The sequence below is a fragment of the Monodelphis domestica genome, chromosome 1 (assembly GCF_027887165.1).
Source record: "Monodelphis domestica isolate mMonDom1 chromosome 1, mMonDom1.pri, whole genome shotgun sequence".
Lineage (NCBI taxonomy): Eukaryota > Metazoa > Chordata > Mammalia > Didelphimorphia > Didelphidae > Monodelphis > Monodelphis domestica.
Genome location: NC_077227.1, coordinates 427,263,277 through 427,284,869, shown reverse-complemented (window position 1 = coordinate 427,284,869; position 21,593 = coordinate 427,263,277). Strand labels below are relative to the sequence as shown.

The following is a 21,593-nucleotide window of genomic DNA, read 5'->3' as shown; positions in this document are numbered from 1 at the left end:
CTTTTTGATGTGTTGATTAGGGATATGGAATTTAAATTCTCACTTGAGATAAATAAGGGGCTGGGAATAATGAGAGTGCAAGCAAGAAAGAAAAATAACGTAACATCAGAAAAATAGGTAGGAACTAGATTGTTGGGGGATAACTTCCTCTTTCTGGGACTCAGTTTTACTCATTTATAAAATAAAGAGTTTGAACTAGATGTTCTCTAATTTTTCATCATTTCTATAATCTATAATTTGAATTATTTATACCCAAAAATATTCTAGTGGTAAAAATTGTTTGGGAAATGTCTTTATATAAAGATTTATAATTAGTGCTTTCCAACACGTTGATCCTCCCAACAACCTTGTGAAATACATAATGCTGTCATTACTCCCATTGTAGAAATGGGCAAAATAAGACTCATTTAAGGTTAATAATCTAAGGAGCATTACTTGAGAAGATCAGGATGGCTGCTAGAACAAAAGGAGAGAACACTTTCAACAAAAACCTAAACTTTGTAACTGACCAAATAATAATCAAGAAGTCTTCTAAGAGATCTTCCAGGTTAAGATGGCCATAGAGTAGAGGGAAATTCACAGAAATTCCTAGTACTAATAATAGCAAAGCACCTCAAAAGGACAAAATCAAAATCATATGAGGGAAGAGGTTCTTCCAAGGGGCACAAACTTGAAGGTAGGAAGGGTTTGGGCATTTCCAAGCTATTGGCGGGTAAAATTACACCTACCAAAGCTCAAACTGATCACCCCTCACACACACACACCAGCTACCATGCCAGAGTCCAAGCAAGGGCTGGGACAATCACTAAATTCTCGGGAGCTTGCTGAGGGCACCACAGTCTTACCCCTAAGGGCAGCTAAATTTTATCCAAGAATGAGGAACACAAAGCTTAGAGCATGGAGACAAGGCAGACCCAGGCTGACCCCAGAAGACACAATGGAAATTGAAAAAATAGACTCAAGGCAAGACTCTTTAAAGCCCACTACACCAAGAACTGGCTTCCCATCTGACTCAGACTTCTGGCTGAGACGCCAAGATAATTAAGAGAAAAACAGGCACAGCAATGCCTACCAACATGAAGGAACTGCAATCCACAAGTACCAAAAGAAATAAAAAGCCCATGACCCTAGATAACTTCTATGCAGAAAATGAACAGAGTACAGAGGTGACAGCAGAGAGAGACAAACAAGCAAACACATCTAGACTTTACCCAAAAATTGGATATTGGTCACAAGTTCTCAAGGAACTCAGAATGGAGTTCAAAACCCAAGTAAGAAAGATAGAACAAAATGGGCAGAAAAGTGGGAAATAGAAATGCAAATAATTCAAAAAGAAAATAACAGTTTAAAGACAGAATATCCCGCTTGGAAAAAGAAGCCCAGAAATCTAATAAAATAATAAGCAAATTGAAGACCAGAATTGACCTGCTGGAAGCCATGAAAAGCAGGATAGACCAAACCAACAAGGAAAATCAAAAGATCATAGATGAAAACCAGTCTTTAAAGATTAGAATTGGGCAAGTAGAAGCTAATGATCTCACAAGACAGCAGGAATTAATAAAGCAAAATCAAAAGAATGGAAAGATAGAAGTAAACATGAAATATTTCATTGAAAAGACATATAAGCTGGAAAACAGGTCCAGGAGAGAGAATTTGAGAATCATTGGTCTACCTGAAAACCTAGTGAAAAAAAGAAAGCTTGACATCATATTACACGGAATTATCCAAGAAAACTGTCCTGATATTCTTGAACAAGAGCACAAAATAAATGTTGGAAGAGTTTATAGATCCCCCTCTACATTAAATCCTCAAAAGACAACCCCATAAATGTAATTGCCAAATCCAAGAGCTTCCAGGACAAGGAGAAAATATTGCAAGAAGACAGAAATAGACAATTCAGCTATCAAGGAGCCCAGTCAGGATTATATAGGGTCTGGCAGCCTCCACACTAAAGGATGCAAGGCTTGGAATATGATATTCAGAAAGGCAAGAGAATTGGGTCTACAACCAAGGGTTACCTATCCATAAAAACTGACTATATATTTCTAAGGTAAAGGATGGGCATTTAACAAAGGAGAAGATTTTCAAGTTTTCCTAAAGAAAGACCAGAACTAAATGGAAAATTTGATGTCCAAATACAAAATTCAAGAGAAACATAAAAAGGTAAATGAGGGGGAGAGGATTTTTTTAAGGACATCAATAAGGTTAAATTGTTTATCTTCCTATATGAAAAAATGATATTTGTAACTGTCAAAAATTGTTTTCACTATCATAGTAGATAGAAGAAATATTTATAGGCAGTGATTGGGGGAACTTATGTGATTTAAGATGATATGAAAAAGGGGGGGGGAGATAGCACCAAGAGAAAGATAAAGGATGGTGAAAAATAGCATATATTATACCACATAAAGAGGTGCATGGGAGGGGAAGGGGACCAATACTATTATAAGATGGATGGGAAGAGAGTAGTAATAGGTAATACTTAAACCACTCTCAGTGGAATAAATTCTGAGAGGGAAAAGCATCTAGATCCATTGAGGTATTGAATTCTATCATCCTACAGGGAAGTTGAGAGGGAAAAACCAAGGGGGAAGTGAAGCGGGGAGTACCAAAAGGGAAGGGAAGGGGAGGGGGAGAGTTTCAATAGACCTTAAAGAAAAATAAGTGAGGTAGTGATAAAGAAAGTAAAATAAGTATGGGGAATAGGGGGACTAATTAAAAGCAAAACACTGGTGTAGAAGGAAATAGTAAAAGAAGAAAAGGCAGGACTAAAAGAGAAAATCAAAATGATAGGGAATGCAAAGGTGGTAATCATAACTCTGAATGTGAAAGGCATGAACTCACCCATAAAATGAAAGCAAATACCAGAGTGGATTAGAAACCAAAATCCTACCAATATGTTGTCTACAAGAAACACTCATGAGGCAGATAAACACACACACACACACAGGGTAAAAGTAAGAGGCTTGAGCAAAATTTATAGGATATCAACTGAGAAAAAGAAGGCAGGAGTTGAAATCATGATATCTGACAAAGCCAAAGTAAAAATAGATCTGATTAAAAGAGATAGGGATGGTAACTACATCCTGATAAAAGGCAATATAAACAGTGAGGAAATAACAGTACTCAACATGTATGCCCCAAATGGTATAGCATCCAGATTTTCAAAGGAGAAACTATTGGAGCTTAAGGAGGAAATAGTAAAACTATAGTAGTGGGAGACCTGAACCTTCCTCTGTCAGATCTAGATAAATCAAACCAAAAAATAAATAAAGAGGTAAGACAAGTGAATGAAATCTTAGAAAAATTAGAGTTAATAGATATATGTAATAAAATAAATAGGGGCAAATAAGAATACAACTTTTCAGTAGCAAATGGTACATTCACAAATATTGACCATATACTAGGACATATAAACTTTGCAAATAAATGCAAAAAAAGCAGAAAATAATAAATGCAACTTTTTCAGATCATAATGCAGTAAAAATAATAATTAGTAAGGGTACATGGAGAGGCAAATTAAAAATTCATTTGAAATAAAATAATATGATGCTCTAGAATTGGTTTGTTAAAGAATAAATCATAGAAACAATAATTTGAAGAGAATGACGGTAAGAAAACATCATATTAAATATATAGGATCCAGCCAAAGCAGCATTTGGGAAAATTTATATCCCCACGTACATATATCAGCAAATCAGAGAGAGTGGATTTCGACGAATTGGGCTTTCAACTTAAAAAATTAGAAAAAGAACAAATTAAAAATCCCCAGATAAAAACTGAATTGGAAATCCTAAAAATTAAAGGACATACATTAATAAAATTAAAGTAAAATAACTATTGAATTAATAAATAAGACTAGGAGCTGGTACTTTGAAAAAACAAACAAAACAGATAAAATACTGGCTAATCTAATAAAAAAAGGGAAAGAAGAAAACCAAATTAACAGTATCAAAGATGAAAAGGGTGTGGCATTTAAAAGAGTGGGAGGTCATAAACTGTAGTGAGTTAAAATAGTGGAAGATATAAATTGTAGTAGATATAAGAGTGGGTGAGTAGGTCTTGATCAATTATACATGTAAAACCCAGTTAAATTGCTTCTTGGCTATGGGAGGGGGACAGAGGAGGAAAGGGAAAGATTATGAATCATGTAACCATGGGAAAATATTCTCAATTAATTAAATGAAATACCAAAAAAAAAATTTCCTTTAAGAAATTGCCATGACTTCTTCCTCAAAACTGCAAAAATCATCCAGCCAGAACACCTCAAACATTAGAGAAGAGGACCTATCAACCAGCTATTGCTAGCATATATAAACAAGATAGACTCCCACCAGACCTAGACCACAGCATGCAAGACTTTATATCTGGAAGCAGCAAGAGTTAAGGACAAGGCAGCTCAGAAAGTCCAAACCTTAACTTTGGAGTCAACAAGCAGTGGCTATAACCCTACCAAGCACAATAGCTCTCAGTCTGGGACACCTCAGATCAGGATCTCCAAAGTTCCAGGAGTCTGTCTTGAGATTGCCTAAAGGGCTTTCAGGATTCAGTGTTCTGAACTTCAAAGATCCAGACCCACCTAAGACTTAGCAGCACTCTTGGATACACCCTGGGAGTGACCCAGCTCTGTCTAAACTAAGAAGAACTAATTTACCCACCCAAACTCACAGCTGGAGGAAGAATCTGGTCTTGGTACAAAGTCAAAATCCAGGGACTGGCACTTAGTAAGTATATAATAAATCCTTGTTGGCTAATTGAATGAGATAAATAAATAGAAAGCACTGACTAAAATTATTATTGATCCAGAGGTACCCCATAATCCAGCCTTGGAGAAAATAACTTCACAACTGCCACAAGATTCAGTAAAAAAAAAAAATGAATTTTCATCAACAACTACATAAATACCTAGAAGAAATGTAGTAAGAGAAAAAATTGAAATAAAGGCCCCAGAGGAGACTTAAGTGTCTTAGAACCCAGGTAAGAAATTTTTTTAAAAATTAGAGTAGATCAAACAAATCAGTCAATGAGAAAACAAGAAATATTAAAACAAAGTAGAAAATAGAAGAAAATGTAAAGTATGTGCTCTGAAAAATAACTGAATTGGAAAATAAACTTTAAAAGGATAATTTAAGAATCATCACAGTCCCTGAAAAACAATTTGGGTACTTCATTTCAAGAAATCATAAATTAAAATTACCCAAATCTGTTAGAACCAAAGGACAAAGGAAAAAATAGAAAGAATCTACTAATCAGTTTCAGAACAAAATCCTGAAAGGGAAAGTCCTGGTAACATTTCAGCCAAAATCTAACACTTTCATGTAAAAAAAAAAATAGGAACCAGAAATAAAAGAGTTCAGGTTGAGGTATAAAGGAATATTTTTTTAAGAAATGATATAATCATAATTTTTTTTTAAGTTTCAGTCATACCTGGGAAGACTTATGTAAACTGACCTAGACTGAAGGAATCCAAAACAGAACAATTTATAGAATGACAGGAGAGACTTATGGCAGACCGTCAAAGCAATGACTAACCTCATCTTCAGAGGACCTGTGATAAAGCATGTTATCTCTCCTCAGATAGGTGATAAACTAAAGGTACATAGAAAGATATTTTTTCATTGTTAAAAGTATGGATTTGTTTTTCTTGACTAATTTTGTATTACCAATCTTTTTCCCCCCTCTTCTTTTTTTTAAGGAGGTTGGGAGAAGGAGAAGAAAGGAGATAGCTGTAGAGATGACCAAAAATGGAAGACCATTGAAACATTTTTTTAAATGAGTAGAAGAGACCAGAATGAAACAAGCAGGATAGTTTTGAAAGTCACATGTTTAATTTATTGTATTTTTTTTAAAGCAAGGGGCATGAGATATACAATCCCTCTACTTATATCCTACTTTATATATGAAAATATTCAGTGTGTGTGTTTGTGTGCAGAGGCCAGGATTTTTTTTTAATTGTGGAGAAAAGAAAGGTTATACAACTACTAAATGATGGCTCTAGGGTCCAACCCATATCTTATGATCCCAGTTCAAAATTTGTCCAGTTCTTTTGAGTCCTAGGACAGTATCATTTGGGAACCTCGACTGGGGTTATATTCCTGTCAAACCATAATGCAGATGGTTATGGCTAGCTCAGGTTGAACAAGAAACCAAAAGCTCTCTTGATCTTGAATTTCAGTGTGAATGCAGACCAGACTGTAAGTTTACCTTTTACCTATTTTATCTTTTATCTAGATTCAGGAAAAATTCAAAATAGTCCATTCCCCTAATGGAGCTTACATTCTTGGGGGTGAGAAATGTGGGGAGAGGTTTGTAAATTTAACATAGACATAGAAAAGTACAATACAAGAAAGGAAATAAAGGAGACTTAAGGAGCTTTCCAAACCAAATGCTATAGGAATTTATGGAATAATAGAACACTGATACCTGAGGAAATGGGGAAAACTTCATCAAGATGTCATCTGAATTGATCTTTGAAAGGAGATGAAGAATCTTAAGAGGTTGAGATGAAGGAGTACAACATGCTCATAGGTCCCTTCTTGTGTGCATGCTTAGCTATGGCTTGTTAAGTTCAGAGAATTTGACTAGTCCCTTTTAGCTAAACAGAGTGTATTGTGGGAAGTGATAGGAAATAAGGCTGGAAAATGGATGGAGTCAGATTTAAGAAAGGCTTAATGCCAATTTAAGAAGTTTACATTTCATCCTAAAGGCAGTAAGAGTATTTTTGAGTTTGGGAGTGACATCTCACATGTATCTTGGGAAAAAAATTTTGGCAGTTTTGTGAAATATCTATTTGAAAGGAAAGATGTTAGAGACAGGGAGTCCAATCAGTAACTCTGAAATAGTCCAAACACGTAGTGATACAGTACTGAACTATGGTGGTAGCAGTATAAGTGGAATAAAGAGGATGATTGTATGAAATGTTATAGAGGTAGAATTGACAGGCCTAGGCAAGTGATCAGATATTAAAAAAAGAAAGAGTTGAGAGTCAAAGATAACTCAGAGATTTTGAAGTAGAGTAACTGGGCATATAGTCGTGTCTTAATGAAAATAAGGGCATTTGGAGAAAGGCAGATTTACCAGAAAAGATTATAAGTTCAGTTTCTGACATGTTACTAGCAAGGTATCCAACTGGAGATATCTAGCAGACATTTGGAGATATGTGATTAGAGTTGAGAAAAGCAGAATAATCTAATAACAACTGGCATTTGTGTAGCATTTTAAGATTTATAACTACTTCACATATCATAATTCATTAGGTCCTCAAAAAACCTAGGAAATAGATAGTATTATCTTCTTTTTGTAGACAAGAAAACTGAGGCAGAGAGAGGTCAAATGACTTGTCCAGGATCACATAGGTAGTAAGCGTCTATCGCTAGATTTGAACTCAGGTCTTCCTGACTCCAGACCCAAAGCTCTATCCACTGCACCACCTAAGTACCAGACAAGGGCTGGATTTATAGAGAACTAAGAGATAAATTCATGGACAACAATGAGATCACCAAAGTTAATAATGTATGGAGACTATAAAGCTCATAGAACACTAGGAAGTACTCATACACAGGAAATGATAATTGAATGTTGAATTAAGCAAAGATACCTAAGGAAGATTAGTCATTCCTGTAGAAATATGGAGAGAGAGCACTGTCACAGATCCAAACAGAAAGGATTATCTGAGGGGGGAACACTGATAAACAATGTCAGAAAGATCAAAGAGAATGAAGACTATTAAAAGACCATTGACCTTAGTGGTTGAGGTCATTGATAATCTTTGAGATTATATTTCATGTGGAATGGGAGAATCAGAATACAAATTGCATAGGATTGAAGAACAAATGAATATGAACTATTCTTTCTAGTGTTTTATCTTATCAATGAAAGAAAACTAATAAAATTAAAAGGAATCCTAATAGCTTGGGGGTGGGGGGATTCAGAATTACAACCACTGAATAATAGAAAACGAATGTTAACAAGGTTACATAGAACAAACATGAACCCAAAGGAAATATGAAAAAATGCCGCCCCCCCCCCCATGTCCACACACACAGGCCAACACCCACTATGTTCTTTTCCAGAGATCATGATCTATGACTGGAATATTACATTTATTTTTAGATTTTTTCAGTGTATTGATTGGTTTTAATGATCCCCCCCACCCCCCGCCATTTTCTTTAAAAAATATTCTTTGCTAGATAGAATAGTACTCTGAGAAGGGAAAGGGAGAGGAGATTCATTGAGAAATTTTGGCAATGTACATCATTTGGAAATGCACATCAAAACAACTCTGAGGTATCACCTCACATCTAGCAGATTAGCTAAAATGACCGCAGAGGAAAGTAATAAATGTTGAAGGGGATGTGGCAAAATTGGGACAGTATTACATTGCTGGTGGAATTGTGAATTGATCCAGCCATTCTGGGTGGCAATTTGGAACTATGCCCAAAGGGCGATAAAAGACTGCCTACCTTTTGACCCAGCCATAGCACTACTGGATTTATACCCCAAAGAAATAATAGGGAAAAATACATATAGAAAACTTTTTCTGGTCGCTCTCTTCATGGTGGCAAAAAATTGGAAAATGAGGATATGCCCTTTGATTGGGGAATGGCTGAACAAATTGTGGTATCTGATGGTGATGGAATACTATTGTGCTGAAACGAATAGTGAACTGGAGGAATTCCATGTGAACTGGAATGACCTCCAGGAATTGATGCAGAGCAAAAGGAGCAGAACCAGGAGAACCTTGTACACAAAGACAGATACACTGTGACACAATCAATTGTAATGAACTTCTCTACTAGCAGCAATGCAATAATCCTGGACAATTCTGAGGGACTTATGGAAAAGAACACTATCCACATTCAGAGAAAGAACTGTGAAAGTAAAAACACAGAAGAAAAATAACTGCTTGATCACATGGGTCGATGGTGATATGATTGGGAATGTAGATATCACCCTAATGCAAATATTAACATGGAAATAGGTCTTGATCAATGACACATGTAAAACCTAGTGGAATTGCTTGTTTGCCAGGGATTTGGGGGGAGAATGTGACTCATGTAACCATGGCAAAATATTCTAAATTAATTAAATAAATAAAAATTTTCAGTTAAAAAATAAAAAGCATTATTCTCACTTTACAGCAGAAGTAGTAGGTTCAAAAAGTTTAAGTATATCTCAAATTAATATGTGACCAAGCTAAAAGCCTAACCCAGGTCTTATTCTAAGTCCAACACATCCTCTCCACTAAACCAAACATCATCACTTTCCTCTATTTTCCCAGAGTTCATTCACACTGGAAAATGATTTCCACATAGTTAACAAGTGTTTCCAGAGTTATACTTTTGTATCCTTTATGTCAGGTCAAAGGGGAAAGAATCAACTAGATTAGAGTTACCACAATTCAAATACAGAACAAATTCTCAGAATTTTCTTTGGACTTAGGAGTAGAGATGTTTGCCTAAGGTTTACAAAATCCCATTAAAATGCTGCTTTCATATTCTGACTTAGAAATTCTCCCAAAGTGCCCAAAGCAATATTTTGTTACTAGACCATTAAGTTACATAGTATTTCTACAATAAATACATCATGGAAACGTCAAAACAAGTTTTCTGTTTACTGTAGTGTAACTCCTTCCTAACATCATCCTTATATTGTTCTTTTTGAATCAGAGGTCATGCAGCTTTATGCACAATGGTGACATTTTGAAGCCTATTTTCAAAGGGTAGAAGTTGCCCGAAGATCTGTGTCCCCATCTTATGTGAATGTGTCTATTAGATTTTATATAAGCTATTTTCTTGAAGGAATTGTTTCAACTGAAATTGACCTCACATCCTGTCTTCTTGAAATAAGAATTGACTGCTACCCCTCACCACCACCCCAACCCCCCCCCCTCCACACACACTCTCAAACACAAAAATTAAAGCAAACTTTTGATCGATGATTCATTAGAATGGAATGGTGTCTCATTTAAATAACTTTAGTTATTATCCATAAATATAGCTGTGATGAACATTACTTATATAAGACTAAAAATTTAATGGTTTACACACATTTGTTCTATTTTAACGAGAAAAAAAATATGAATTAAAGAGTTAGACCAAACAATCCTAAAAGTCCCTTCTAACTTGAAAAAAGTAAATAAGGTATTGTGGAAGATTCATTGGACTCTGGAAGTAGTCAGACTTAGGTTATTATTCTTAAGTCTTACACTGTATAGTTGTGAGACTATGGACTAATCTCCTAACCTCTTTTTATTTCCTCATCCTTAGCATGAAGGGTTTTAACTAAAATGATATCTAAATCCCTTCTAGTTCTTTCTTTTCTATGCTGAATGTTCTTATATTCTGTGTTCTAGGAACTTCTTTCTTCTATCTTTAGCATTTTGTGTTCTGGTTCCAAAACCATTTCTGGCTTTGCCGTTTATTGCTTATTTTGTAATTCTGTATATTCTGTAATTCTCTCTTCTAAAAATCCCTCCTATCTCTGATATTCTTTGTTCTAAAGTGTCTCTCGGCTTCTAATGTTCTATTATTTTGAGGCCCCCTCTGGCTCAGTTTTCCTTGGCAATGATTTTTATGAGAAGGAAAAAAAAATTTGATAGGCTTTCACAACTCAAAGTAATATATTACTAATGGGAGAGATCTTGTGAGAAATGACATGGGAGATGTTTTTAGGTAGAGAACCATTCCTTGTATCCCTCAAGTTAAACTTATAAGTAGCCACTATACTTAATAATAGTCCATCTCAAAGAGAAACTAAATTTAATGCTGAAATGAGACAAAGACAAGTATGACTGGCCAATGGAATACATGAGAACATCACAAAATTATGCTGGGGCTTCTGGGAAACATCAGCAATCCAGATTTGGCTCAGAGCAATAAGAGAAGGAGATGTGCAGGGCCATGTTTGAAACCCAAGTGTTAAGCATGCTGATGGGCCAAGAGGTATAAGCGCCAGCATAGTGAATTTTAAGTCAGACTAAGGAACATGCCAAATGAGCATTGCTCAGAGAGGAAAGTAAATGACTCTAATGCCTATCTACATAAATAGATAGATAGTATCTGTTTTTAATGAAATTAATCCATATGATAGATTGACTACAAATGCCAGGAGATGTGATGACATTGCCTGAAGATGAATTGCTTGGAAAGGAATGATGTGATATATCTTGCCACCTCACTCTATTTATTAGCAGTTTAAACTTCTCAACTAGAGCATTGAAAATTAAGAAGAGTTCTCTCTGTGCAAGCTGTCCAAACTTTGTAATGGGTTTGCTTCCATTATCAAGGAAGCTATAAAAAAACTATGGGATGTAGTATAAGGACCATGGAGTTGGACCAAGAAAAAAAGAGATCTGGGTTCCAGTCTGTGATCTTGGGCAAGTCACTTCCCCTCTCTGGGCTTTAATTTACTTATAAGTAAAATGAGGGGGTAATATCTAAGATTCCCTTCCAGCTCCAACATTTCATGCTTTAAGACTCCTTCAGGTCTAAAATTCTTTGTTTCTTAGATACTTTGGTCTAAGGTTCCTTGCAGCTCTAATGTCTTTTCCATTGTATTTTAAGGTTCTTTTCAATGCTAATGTTCCACAATTTGAAATCCTTAAGAACCTGCCATTTAGGCACATTAGTTTAGAAAAAAATGAGTGAAGGCAGTCATAAATATTAAAGGATCAGAGATTTAAAGTTGAAAGGAACCTTAGAGGCCATTTAATCCAATCCCCATCACTTTATAGATGTGGACCTGAGACCTGCACAGGTTAAGCAACTAGCCCTTAATCACCCAGATGGATCAGTGAATGAATGAAAAGTCATTCATTACATGCATACTATAGACCTGTGCCCAGCACTGAATGAACATTACCTACTAAAGAATAGTTTTCCATTATGAAAGAACTACATGGAAGGAAAATGTATCATGCTCAATTCCTTTTCAAGTGATCAGCTTCCTCCCTAATGTATTCTTCACTTTCACACTTTTCTTTAGGCTATTCTCTAAACATAGAATTCCCTCATGCTCTGTCTTCTATTTCTTTAACTCATTCTACCACCACTTTTCCTTTCCACTCTTCAGAGGAACTCCTCATGTGCCACATCCTCCATGGCACCTTCCATAGGCATTCCCGCTAGAAGACATCTCTCTTCTAAGAGCATCTAGTTCATCTCTCTTGTGCCTTCATCATATATTATTTTGTATTATGGTTATTTATGTCCATGCCCTCCAAGACTCAGAACACCTTCATGATAGAAACTGAGTCTTATTCATCTTTGTATCCCCACATCCTGATCTAGTACAAACAGTAGGCATGTAATAAATATTGCTTGAATTAATCATCTAGAACAGATGAAAGGTCCAGACTATTTTTAATTTAAAAAAAGAACTCATTCCTAGTTTTGAGGTTTCTGCAATGTAGTAGAAAGGGCATTCAATTTTGTGGCATGACAGCTGGGCTGAAACATCAGCTCTGATGCTTATCAGGCCTTGTAAGGGCCGGGCATTTTACTATGCCTTAATTTCTTCATTTTTAAGATGATAATAGCAGTATTACCTTCCTCAAAGAGCTATTCTAAGGATCAGGCAAAATAATGGATAAAAAGCTCTTTTGTGAAGTACTTGAAGTTCTAGAAAAATGTCAGCTATTATTATTAACAATTGCCCTTCCCAGAGTAGAAGACTTAGATTCAAATTCCCAAGATACTTTATAAGCATTGTCATCTTGGGCATCCCTTAAATTCCCTCATCCTCATTTTCTAAATCTGTAAAATGGGGGTTATAATAGCACCTATCTCATGAGTTGTTATGAAGCTCAAATGAGAATATATGTAAAAGATTTTGCAAACCTTAAAGTGCTTTATAAATATCTTCTATGATCACTGTAAGGGGAGCATTTGATGAGCTGTAAAGTACTGTGATATTAAGAATGGCTGACATTTAAAGTTTTAAAGTTTGCAGAACACTTTGTATACCGTATCTCATTTTTAGCTTCACAATAACTATGAAATAAGCACTAAGGACATTATTTTACTCATTTTACGGGTAAGGTAACTGAGGCTCAGAGTGATTTCCCTCCCTCGCAGCTGATACCATAGGAAAGACTCCAGGTCTTAGACCTCTTGTCCCTCTATTGCTCCCTGTTGTCCTTTTAGAAAATAATGTGAAGAATGCTCGAGATGGACCATCATATCCTTCTTTGTTGTCTCCTTCCTTAGTCACACTTGTCAGTTATTCTTTTCATTTTTAAGCTTTTCCTCCTCCCTTCTTTTTTGTGTCTTCCAGGTCCTCAGTATCGCTTGGAGAAGCAGAGTGAGCCCAATGTCCCTGTAGACTTAGACTGCACCCTGGAGAGCCAAAGCACTTTGGAGTTCTGCCTTGTGCGAGAGAACAGTACGTCTGCCCTTTTCCGTCTTGCTCTGTAAATTGTCCAAGTACCCAGATGTTATACATTCTGAAACACGTGCTGTGCTGGCTGGGCAGAGGGGTTTGGAAGGCATTTTGTTCCTTACAGCAAGAGTTGTCTTCAAGAGCCAAAAGAATATTCCAAAGTGAAATGATTGATTCCCTACCTTTTGGTAAATAGGCTATATACTGTTTATGGCTTCATGATTAATCTTTTTCTGTTAAACTGTGTACTGGTAAAGTTATGATCAACCCTGAACATCGTCTGGAAATATAGTACCTTTTCTGAAACCCACAATATTTAGTGGATAAAGTGACTGGTATCCAGTACATTTTATCCTGTCAATATCACTCTAAAATGCACCCAACATTTTTGAAACTTTTAAAAGTGTTAACCATGTATGATTTCTGAAGTGGGAAGCAGAGAAGCTTGTTTCTACCCTACTGGTTTTATCAAGGAAATTGTGAAAATCTCAGATAATTTCTTCTAATTTCTTGCTAATGAGCCTCTAAACCAAACTTTGAAAAATAGAATTTTAACCTTAGAAGGGATCATGTAGAGAGAAAAATAAGATTAGATTACATTAGATCAAATAGTCTTCTGATAGGAACTTGTCTAGCCTCTCCTTGAACATTTCCAAAAACAGGGAGCTTATTGTTCCAAACCACACCCCAAGAAAGAGTCTATCCCAATGTTGAGTAATGCAATTATATTAGAAGGGTCTTCCTTATATCAAGCTGAAATCTGTCTCTGGTTCCAGTTCTTCCCTCATAAGAATATAGTATAGGGGAAAGTATTTTAGACTAGTCAAAAGTCCTTAATGTGAATTCCACTTACCATGTGTGTGGTCTTGAATGAGTGTATTAGTCTAGATCAAGGGTTCTTAACCTTTTTTTTTTTTGTCAGACTCTTTCTGCAGCCTGGTGAAATCTGTGGGCCCCATATCAGAATATTGCTTTTAAAATAATTATAGGACATGCTACATTTCAGTTAGAGGTTACTGAAAATAAAATTGTAATTTGGTTTTGTTTGGTGGAGGGTTGGGGGGCATGGGATTCTACATCCAACTAAATAGACCTCTGAAATCTATCCACAGATTCCATAGAGGCCTGTGAATCCCAAGTTAAGACCCCCTGGCTTAGATGATCTTTTAACATCATTTAGTGTTCTGTTCCCCAATGGCCTTTCCAACTCCAACATTCTATGTTCTAGTAGTCTTCCAAGATCCCTTCTACCCTTAGTACTTTGTTCTATGTTCTGACTTTTTCTCCAGTTCTACTAGCCTCAGTGTAGATCATTGTGATCTAAGTGCTAGGATTACAAAAAGGTAGAAAGTAAAATATATTTTTATAGGATCTTAGAGATCATCTAATCCAAACCTGTAAATTTACAAATGGAGAAACTGAAGCCTAGAATAAAAGCAAAGCCTATAAAATGAGCAAAGCCTATAAAATGACTTTCCTAACGTCAAGTGGATAGTGAATAAGTGTTGAAATTTAAGCACTTATCCTTTGACTCCAGATTCAGAGCTTTCTTCATTCATTTTGCATCAGAATTCAATGAAGTATTGATAAAAAGCTTTTATGTTCTACCCTTTTCTTTCCATTTATGCTTCTCTACTTCAGAGTATCCATTCTTTCATTGGTAGGATCACTGAGACAGTTATAACCCTTAATAAATGGGATCCTTTAAGAGTTGCTGTAGCCAAAAAATGTGTGATCAGATGGCTAGCCCTTTACCAGTAAACTTTTCTGAGATGTATAATAGGTTGGTCCTTGGACAAAGCATCCCTAGGCTCATATGCAAAACTTTTCTAGCTTGGTAGGACCAATCTGAGTTTGAAATCACATGGCCCAACCTTGAACATTTCCTTGTACCTTCCTAGAAGGCAGTACCTTGAGGTACTTCCATACCCAAGTAAGACCATTATTGACTTGAGGGAGTTTTTCAATCCAAAGGTCTTAGAATGGTTAATAGTATTGATGGTTTAAGTTTCACAAAGTATGCTAGTGTTAGTGGTCTGAAGGCTATGTAATGGTGGTGATAGTCTTCTGAGGGTTATAAAATAAGGTCATTGGCAGTATTTAAGAGAGGAAAGTTTGTAAATAGAACTAAAAATGATAAATATCTCAGCTTGGGAACTGAGATACGGCATTTATGCCCAGGTCTTTGCCAGTTAAAAAAGAAAAAGGCCAAAATCCTTGAGCTTTACAATTTATTACTATCTGCTAATGTCTACTATCCTTCAGACAGCTGTCTTCTAGAAGTTGCAATATGACCAATATAAAACATAATAGAATTTGTTAGAAGAGCATTTGGAATCCAGTGAAGAGTTCTCCTATTCTAATCCTCCCAGTTCTAATCCTGGCTCCTAATCATGCAATCTCCCTGAGTTATTGCACTCTTTTCTAGAAAAGGAAATACCTTCTCTTCGTTGCCTTATAAAGGCACTAATCCCATTTGACCTTACTTCCAACCTGCTTCAATTACTGCCTGATACTCTTCTCATCCCATTTTTGGATTCCACTTATAATAAGCAAAAGATATTAAATTACAAACTTCTGGGCCCTAGACAACACAACATCTGGAATAAGAAAATCTAGGTTCAAATTCCACTGCCACTTATTAGTTCTCTAGTATTCTAGTCATTTTCCTTCTAGGGTTGTTTACTTAACCCTAAAATGAGAAGGTTGTTCTAGATATTCTCCAGAGCCCCCTCCAGTGCCTTGATCATTCACCTTTTTTCTTATATGCAAAATGGAGATGATAATTCTACTCCATGCCTCCCAAGGGTTTTATAAAGACACTAGGTAAAGGTTCAGTGGATAGAGTGCCAGGCCTGGAGATAGGAAGTTCTGGATTCAAATCTAATCTCAGTTACTAACTTTGTGTCCCTGGATTAGTCACTTAACCCCAGTTGCCTACTCCATGCCTCTCTCCTCCCTGAAACTGATAACATGGATTCTAAGACAGAAAACAAGGGTTATTTTTTTCTTTAAGATACTATGTAAAGGAAACAAGGACCTCATTTTCTAGATAAATAGCCGAAGATCAGGAGTGTTGGAAGTAACTAACTCCAGATCACAGAGCTTTCCAAAGCCTTTAGTTAGACCTGCCTGATGAAATAACCTTCACAGATCCAGGAGGGTCAGAGTTGATGCCAGCAAGAGCACTGAGGAAATTAATGTAGAATTTTTGTGGAGAATGTCACTTATTTGTTGTTCATCTTCATGTAGTCTTATTGTTAAGTTGAAAAGAGAAAGAGAAAAGAATGTTTGTTTTTTTCCAAAGGTTTCTGGTAATTTTCCAGATACTCTTCATGATTCATAATGGGCGGATTTCTCCTCTGTTTAGTACTTTGTGCCAACAGAGGAGACACCCTGGGGGTAATTAAGATGGTGCTACCTGACTTGCTTACTCAAGGACCACTAACTGTTCAACATGAACTGTAGCACTTTAAATATCAAAGCCCCTTATAGCTTTAAATGCCATTTTGTATTGCCTCAACAGGATTTTTTTAAAAACAAGGAAATGATATGATATAAATAAGGTTTGTTTATGAATAGAAACTTAGGTGTGTGTGAGTAACTGCATGATTTCAGGCTCTACCATTTATAGGATCATTGGATTTAGTGCACAAAAGTCCAGTCCTTATATTTTATTGAGAGGAAAACTACCTAGCTTTGCCCTGTCTCTAGAGAAGTAGTTTCAACTCTTCGGGACTTTTACCCCTTACCTGTTAAATGAGGATAATAATAATGTACCAACTACTTCACAGGGTTGTAATGATGCAAATGCCATGCAAATCTTCAAGCACTCTAGAAATGTGAATTATTATTGGTAGGAAAGCATTTTGTGAACCCTAAAGCTCAGTCAGAATAGGAGGTATAGTTGTGATTTTTAAATTGATGGCAGCATGATATAGTCAGTAAAGCCTTAGCCTCAAAGACAGGAAAACCTTGGTTCAAGCCAACAGCTAAAATTATTAATTTCTGAGATAATACCAACCTATATTAGTGGATAGAGTTTACTCCTCTCGGAGTTCCTAATGCCAATGAAATTTTAAGGTCTAGTGTCAATCTCTATCTTGTCAGCATATTGCAGTATTCATACTAAGATATAACAAGAGATCCTCAATAGCATAAATAGATAGGAATGCTCCCTCTACCAGTGCACAGTAATTGCTAGCTATGTAAATCATTTTACCTCCCAGGGACACAGTTTTCTCATCTTTAAAATGAGTTTGGGCTAGATGATTTCTGAAGTCTCTTACTAGCTATAAATTTTATCAGTGTTAGAACATAGAATATCAGAGCTGGATAAGGCTTATCAGCCTTGAATAGAAAAACATTTGACTATCCAAGCTAGACAGGGTCTTAGAAAATAAAACACAGAACATCATAGCAGGAAGGGAATTCCAGCCTCCTCCCCCATTTTTAGAGTTAAGGAGACTCAGATCTTGAGAGGGAAAATCACTTGCCTCGCCCTAGATCATCTAGTTAAGTGGCTAAGCCATACTCAAACCCATGGCTTGACTCTAAAGTAAGCCAGCCTAGAGGTTATTTCACTAAGTTATGGTTACTTTATCTCTAAAAAGAGAATATTCATGCTCATACCTCCCATGTTAATTTCCTCGCCTTGTTCAGTCATTTTCAGTCATATCATGACTGTGACCTCAGTTGTGGTTTTCTTGGCAAAGATACTAGAGTGCTTTGCCTTTTCCTTCTCCAGCTCATTTTACAGATGAAGAAACTGAAGTAAAAGCGTCTTAAGCCATATTTAAACTCAGGAAGATGAGTCCTCTTGACTCGAGACCTGCAGTCTATCCATAGCACCACCTTGCAGTCTCCATTTCCCCACCCTATATAACTTTTTATTTCAAGGAATAAAAGAGATCTTTGCATATTTGCTTTTCTCTTTTGCCCTGTAGTTCCCTGGATAGCAACAAGTATCTCTTGCATGTGTGTGTGTCTCTTCTACAATCATGACCCAGAGGTCATTTTCCCTTTGTGTAGCTGATGCATCATATACTCATCAGGCATTTGAGAAGAGGAAAGTTGTCAAAACTCAAACTAGAAATGTAAACTTAGGTTTTCATTACTAATATGAAAGCATGTGTGTCTGCCACTAATGATTTCTTCCAGTGTGTCCTTATGGTATGAAAATAACTCTAACTTCTCAAAGTTTCTGCTAGTAGAGTTGGCAAGTCATAATAAATCCAGAACCCTTTGTGTGTGCTGTGCTGCCTCCCATTCTTGATCCCCCATTTGTTTCCATTTCCCCAGGCCTCCATCCCAGCTCTCCCTTGGAGAAGTGACTTGCCAGAAATCTACAGACATGGATGACCTTTGGGCTAATAGGTCCTTCCTTCTCAACTTAGATGCCACTTTTTTTCTAAATCCTACCCACCCACTTCCCAAGCAAAAGGGATTTTTTCCAAGTAAGAATATGAACTTTTGACCTCTCATTTAACTTTGCTCTCCTCATAATTATTTTATTTATATAATTTCCAACATTGAATTATAAGCTCCCTGAGAGCAGGGATTGAGTCCTGTCTGCTTTCATATCTTCAACTTAAAATATTTAATAAATGGTTGCCAAACAGTTGCTGATCTTTATCCTCACTTCCTTTCTCTATAAGAGCCTGTTCTATACTGTCTGGAATAAGAAGTTTCAAAATACTCGAGGCTAATTAGTTTCATTTTTCTCTATCCCCTTCCTGGAAAGTTCCCTTTCTCATTTTATCATTAGGTAGCAATTAGTATTCAAGGGAAATTGGTCTTAATATATTAAAATTGGTTAAGTGCATTTAGACCTGTATCCCAGCCAATGTCTTATTGGAAAATGTAATTGGGGACTCTGTGTATGTAATTAATTGAATTACAATTAAGAACTTTCATTAAGCAATACATTAGTACATTAAAGCAATAAGGAAACATGTTTGCAATACCACTGCCCTTGTCTTTCTTTTGAGTGAGGGCATAGAGATTTGCTGCTCATATGTGATTTCCTATAATCTATCCCACTAACTAATATAATAACTTGGTTATGTCTCTTAAATATTATCATATATTGGGATGTATTTGTGTGTCAGCCAAGGCTGGACATGCTCCAAGGCCCAGGTTAACCTTGTGCCAAAATAGTTTCCCAGTTACACCAAGTATTTTTGAGAAAAGTCTTACCCACCAGTAGAAAAAAAGGGATCATCAAATAAATCTCAAGATTTATGATTTTATAAACTGAAAGAAACCTAATGATTGAATTAGGCCAGCCCCTTCTTTTTATAGTTGAGGAAATTCAGGCCCATAGAAATAAAGTATTCTCCCTAAGGTTATAGATGTTCCATGAATAATAAAATAAGAATTTGAACATAGGGCCACTGACTCCAAATCCAGTGTTCTTTCCACAGGACTTCAGCTCAGCTTTTGTAATCCCCTGACCAAAGGTAGGCCACAATTTCTAAATCATTAATTCATGAACTTGTATTATGTGCCTCCTGTGTGCCTTGCACCATTCATAGTGCTGGGGATACAGAATCAAAACCGAAAGTCCTTGCCCACAAGGAGTTTGCATTCTATAATGTATAACTTTATACATTTTTTACAAAAGAAAAACCAGATAAATTTTGTGGAGAGGGGACTAGAGTCTGACCAGATCAGCAAGAGCTTCTTATAGAAGAGGGCACTCAAGTTAAACTCTGAAGAAAAGAAGGCATTCTTCAAAGTAGAGTTGAGAAGGGAGGGCATTTTGGGCAGAGGGCACAGCTGCAAAAGCACAGAGACCAGAGATGGAGTGTCATGTGGGAGGGAGGGCTAGCAAAAAGGCCAGTCTGTCTAGACTAAAAATTACAAGGGGACTAATATATTACGCAATTGGAAAGTTTCATCAGGATCAGCTTATGAAAGACTTTAAAAGCTAAAAAGTTTATATTTTATACAAAAGCAAATACCATGGGAGATTGTTTCCAAACCAGTAGTTTGGAAATCCATGCTGAGAGATGAAACAAGTTTATACTAAGGAGTCACCATCTGAATTAAGAGAGGAAAAATATCCATTGATGGTGATGAGAACTTGAACTAAGTGCTAGCTTTATGAGAAGAGAGAATGGAATGAAGGACCAGAAGGATGATGGTAACCTTGGCCCCCCCCTCACCCCACCTCACCCCAAAAAAAGTAAGTTCAGAAAAGTACTTGTTAAACTCAATTCAGCTTCCTCTCTGCCCCTAATCTTTTTTTAGGGGGAAGGGGAGTAATAAAATCTCAGGGTCAGAAGAGATCTAAATGTTATCTAATCTTCATAACATCATACCCCTCCCCTCCTCTCACACTTTTCTCCCTCTCCCTCTAAGAGTCTCCCCCCCCCCCCCAGTTTAGGCATTCATCACTTCTTGTATTTACTTATTTGTATGTCCCCAATAGAAATAAGCTCCCTGAGGGCAAAGACTATCTCATCTCATTTTCATCTTTATGTTGCTAGTACCTAGTATAGTGTTTGATGCATACCATTAGAGGTTTAATAAATACTTACTGACTTCAGTAGAACCAGCATCTGAACAAGATTCTCATCTTGAAGGTCATTTAGCCTCTTCTTGAATACCGCTGATAAAAATTCCTTAAATTAATTATTTAAGATAAAATTTATAATTATAAATAGATTTATTTTAATATTTAATTATAAATTTAATAAATCATATTAATTTGATGGATGTTCTTATTTATTATTAATCAACAAATATTCCAATATACAAAGAACAAAAAAATGGATTACGTATGAAATCTTGAACTTCTTTTATGTGCATTTTTCTTTTTTAAAAGTAGACATTTTAGCAAACTAGTAAAAAAAAAGTGCATGGCTCATATATCCTTGTAAACACTTTTTCCTTTTCTTTTTTCTTTTGCTTATACTTAATTTCGCCACCCAAAAAAGAAGTTCCCCCTTATAACATGAATATGGTCAAGCACAACATATTATCCATGTCTAGAAAGGACTTATAAATAAGCTTCTAGTAACTTCTCACTGGGCCTAGATCTGCCCTGTGAAGTCAAGCATAAGTCCAACCTTTCATGACTACCTTTCAGATACTTGAATCATATCTTTCCTTTACCATGTTTCTTCAAGTCTTCTCGTCACCAAAGCAGACAACCTCTTTTCTACCAGTTGAAACTTAGATGGCCTGATAAGAGACCTTCTTTAGTA

The 21,593-nt window shown here is 36.2% G+C and overlaps 1 protein-coding gene across 5 annotated transcripts in view; it reads left to right on the top strand.

The window, feature by feature from the left end:
• MAPKAP1 (MAPK associated protein 1) overlaps positions 1-21,593 on the top strand; it is a 370,977-nt gene that overhangs the window by 283,209 nt on the left and 66,175 nt on the right. For 4 of the 5 annotated variants that reach the window (XM_001365912.4, XM_056812154.1, XM_056812156.1 and 1 more), the window contains one exon: positions 13,276-13,383. The exons of the other annotated variant lie outside the window; for it this stretch is intronic. In XM_001365912.4, the coding sequence (XP_001365949.1) occupies positions 13,276-13,383 (108 nt within the window). The remainder of the gene's footprint in view (positions 1-13,275; positions 13,384-21,593) is intronic. 5 annotated transcript variants of the gene reach the window in all.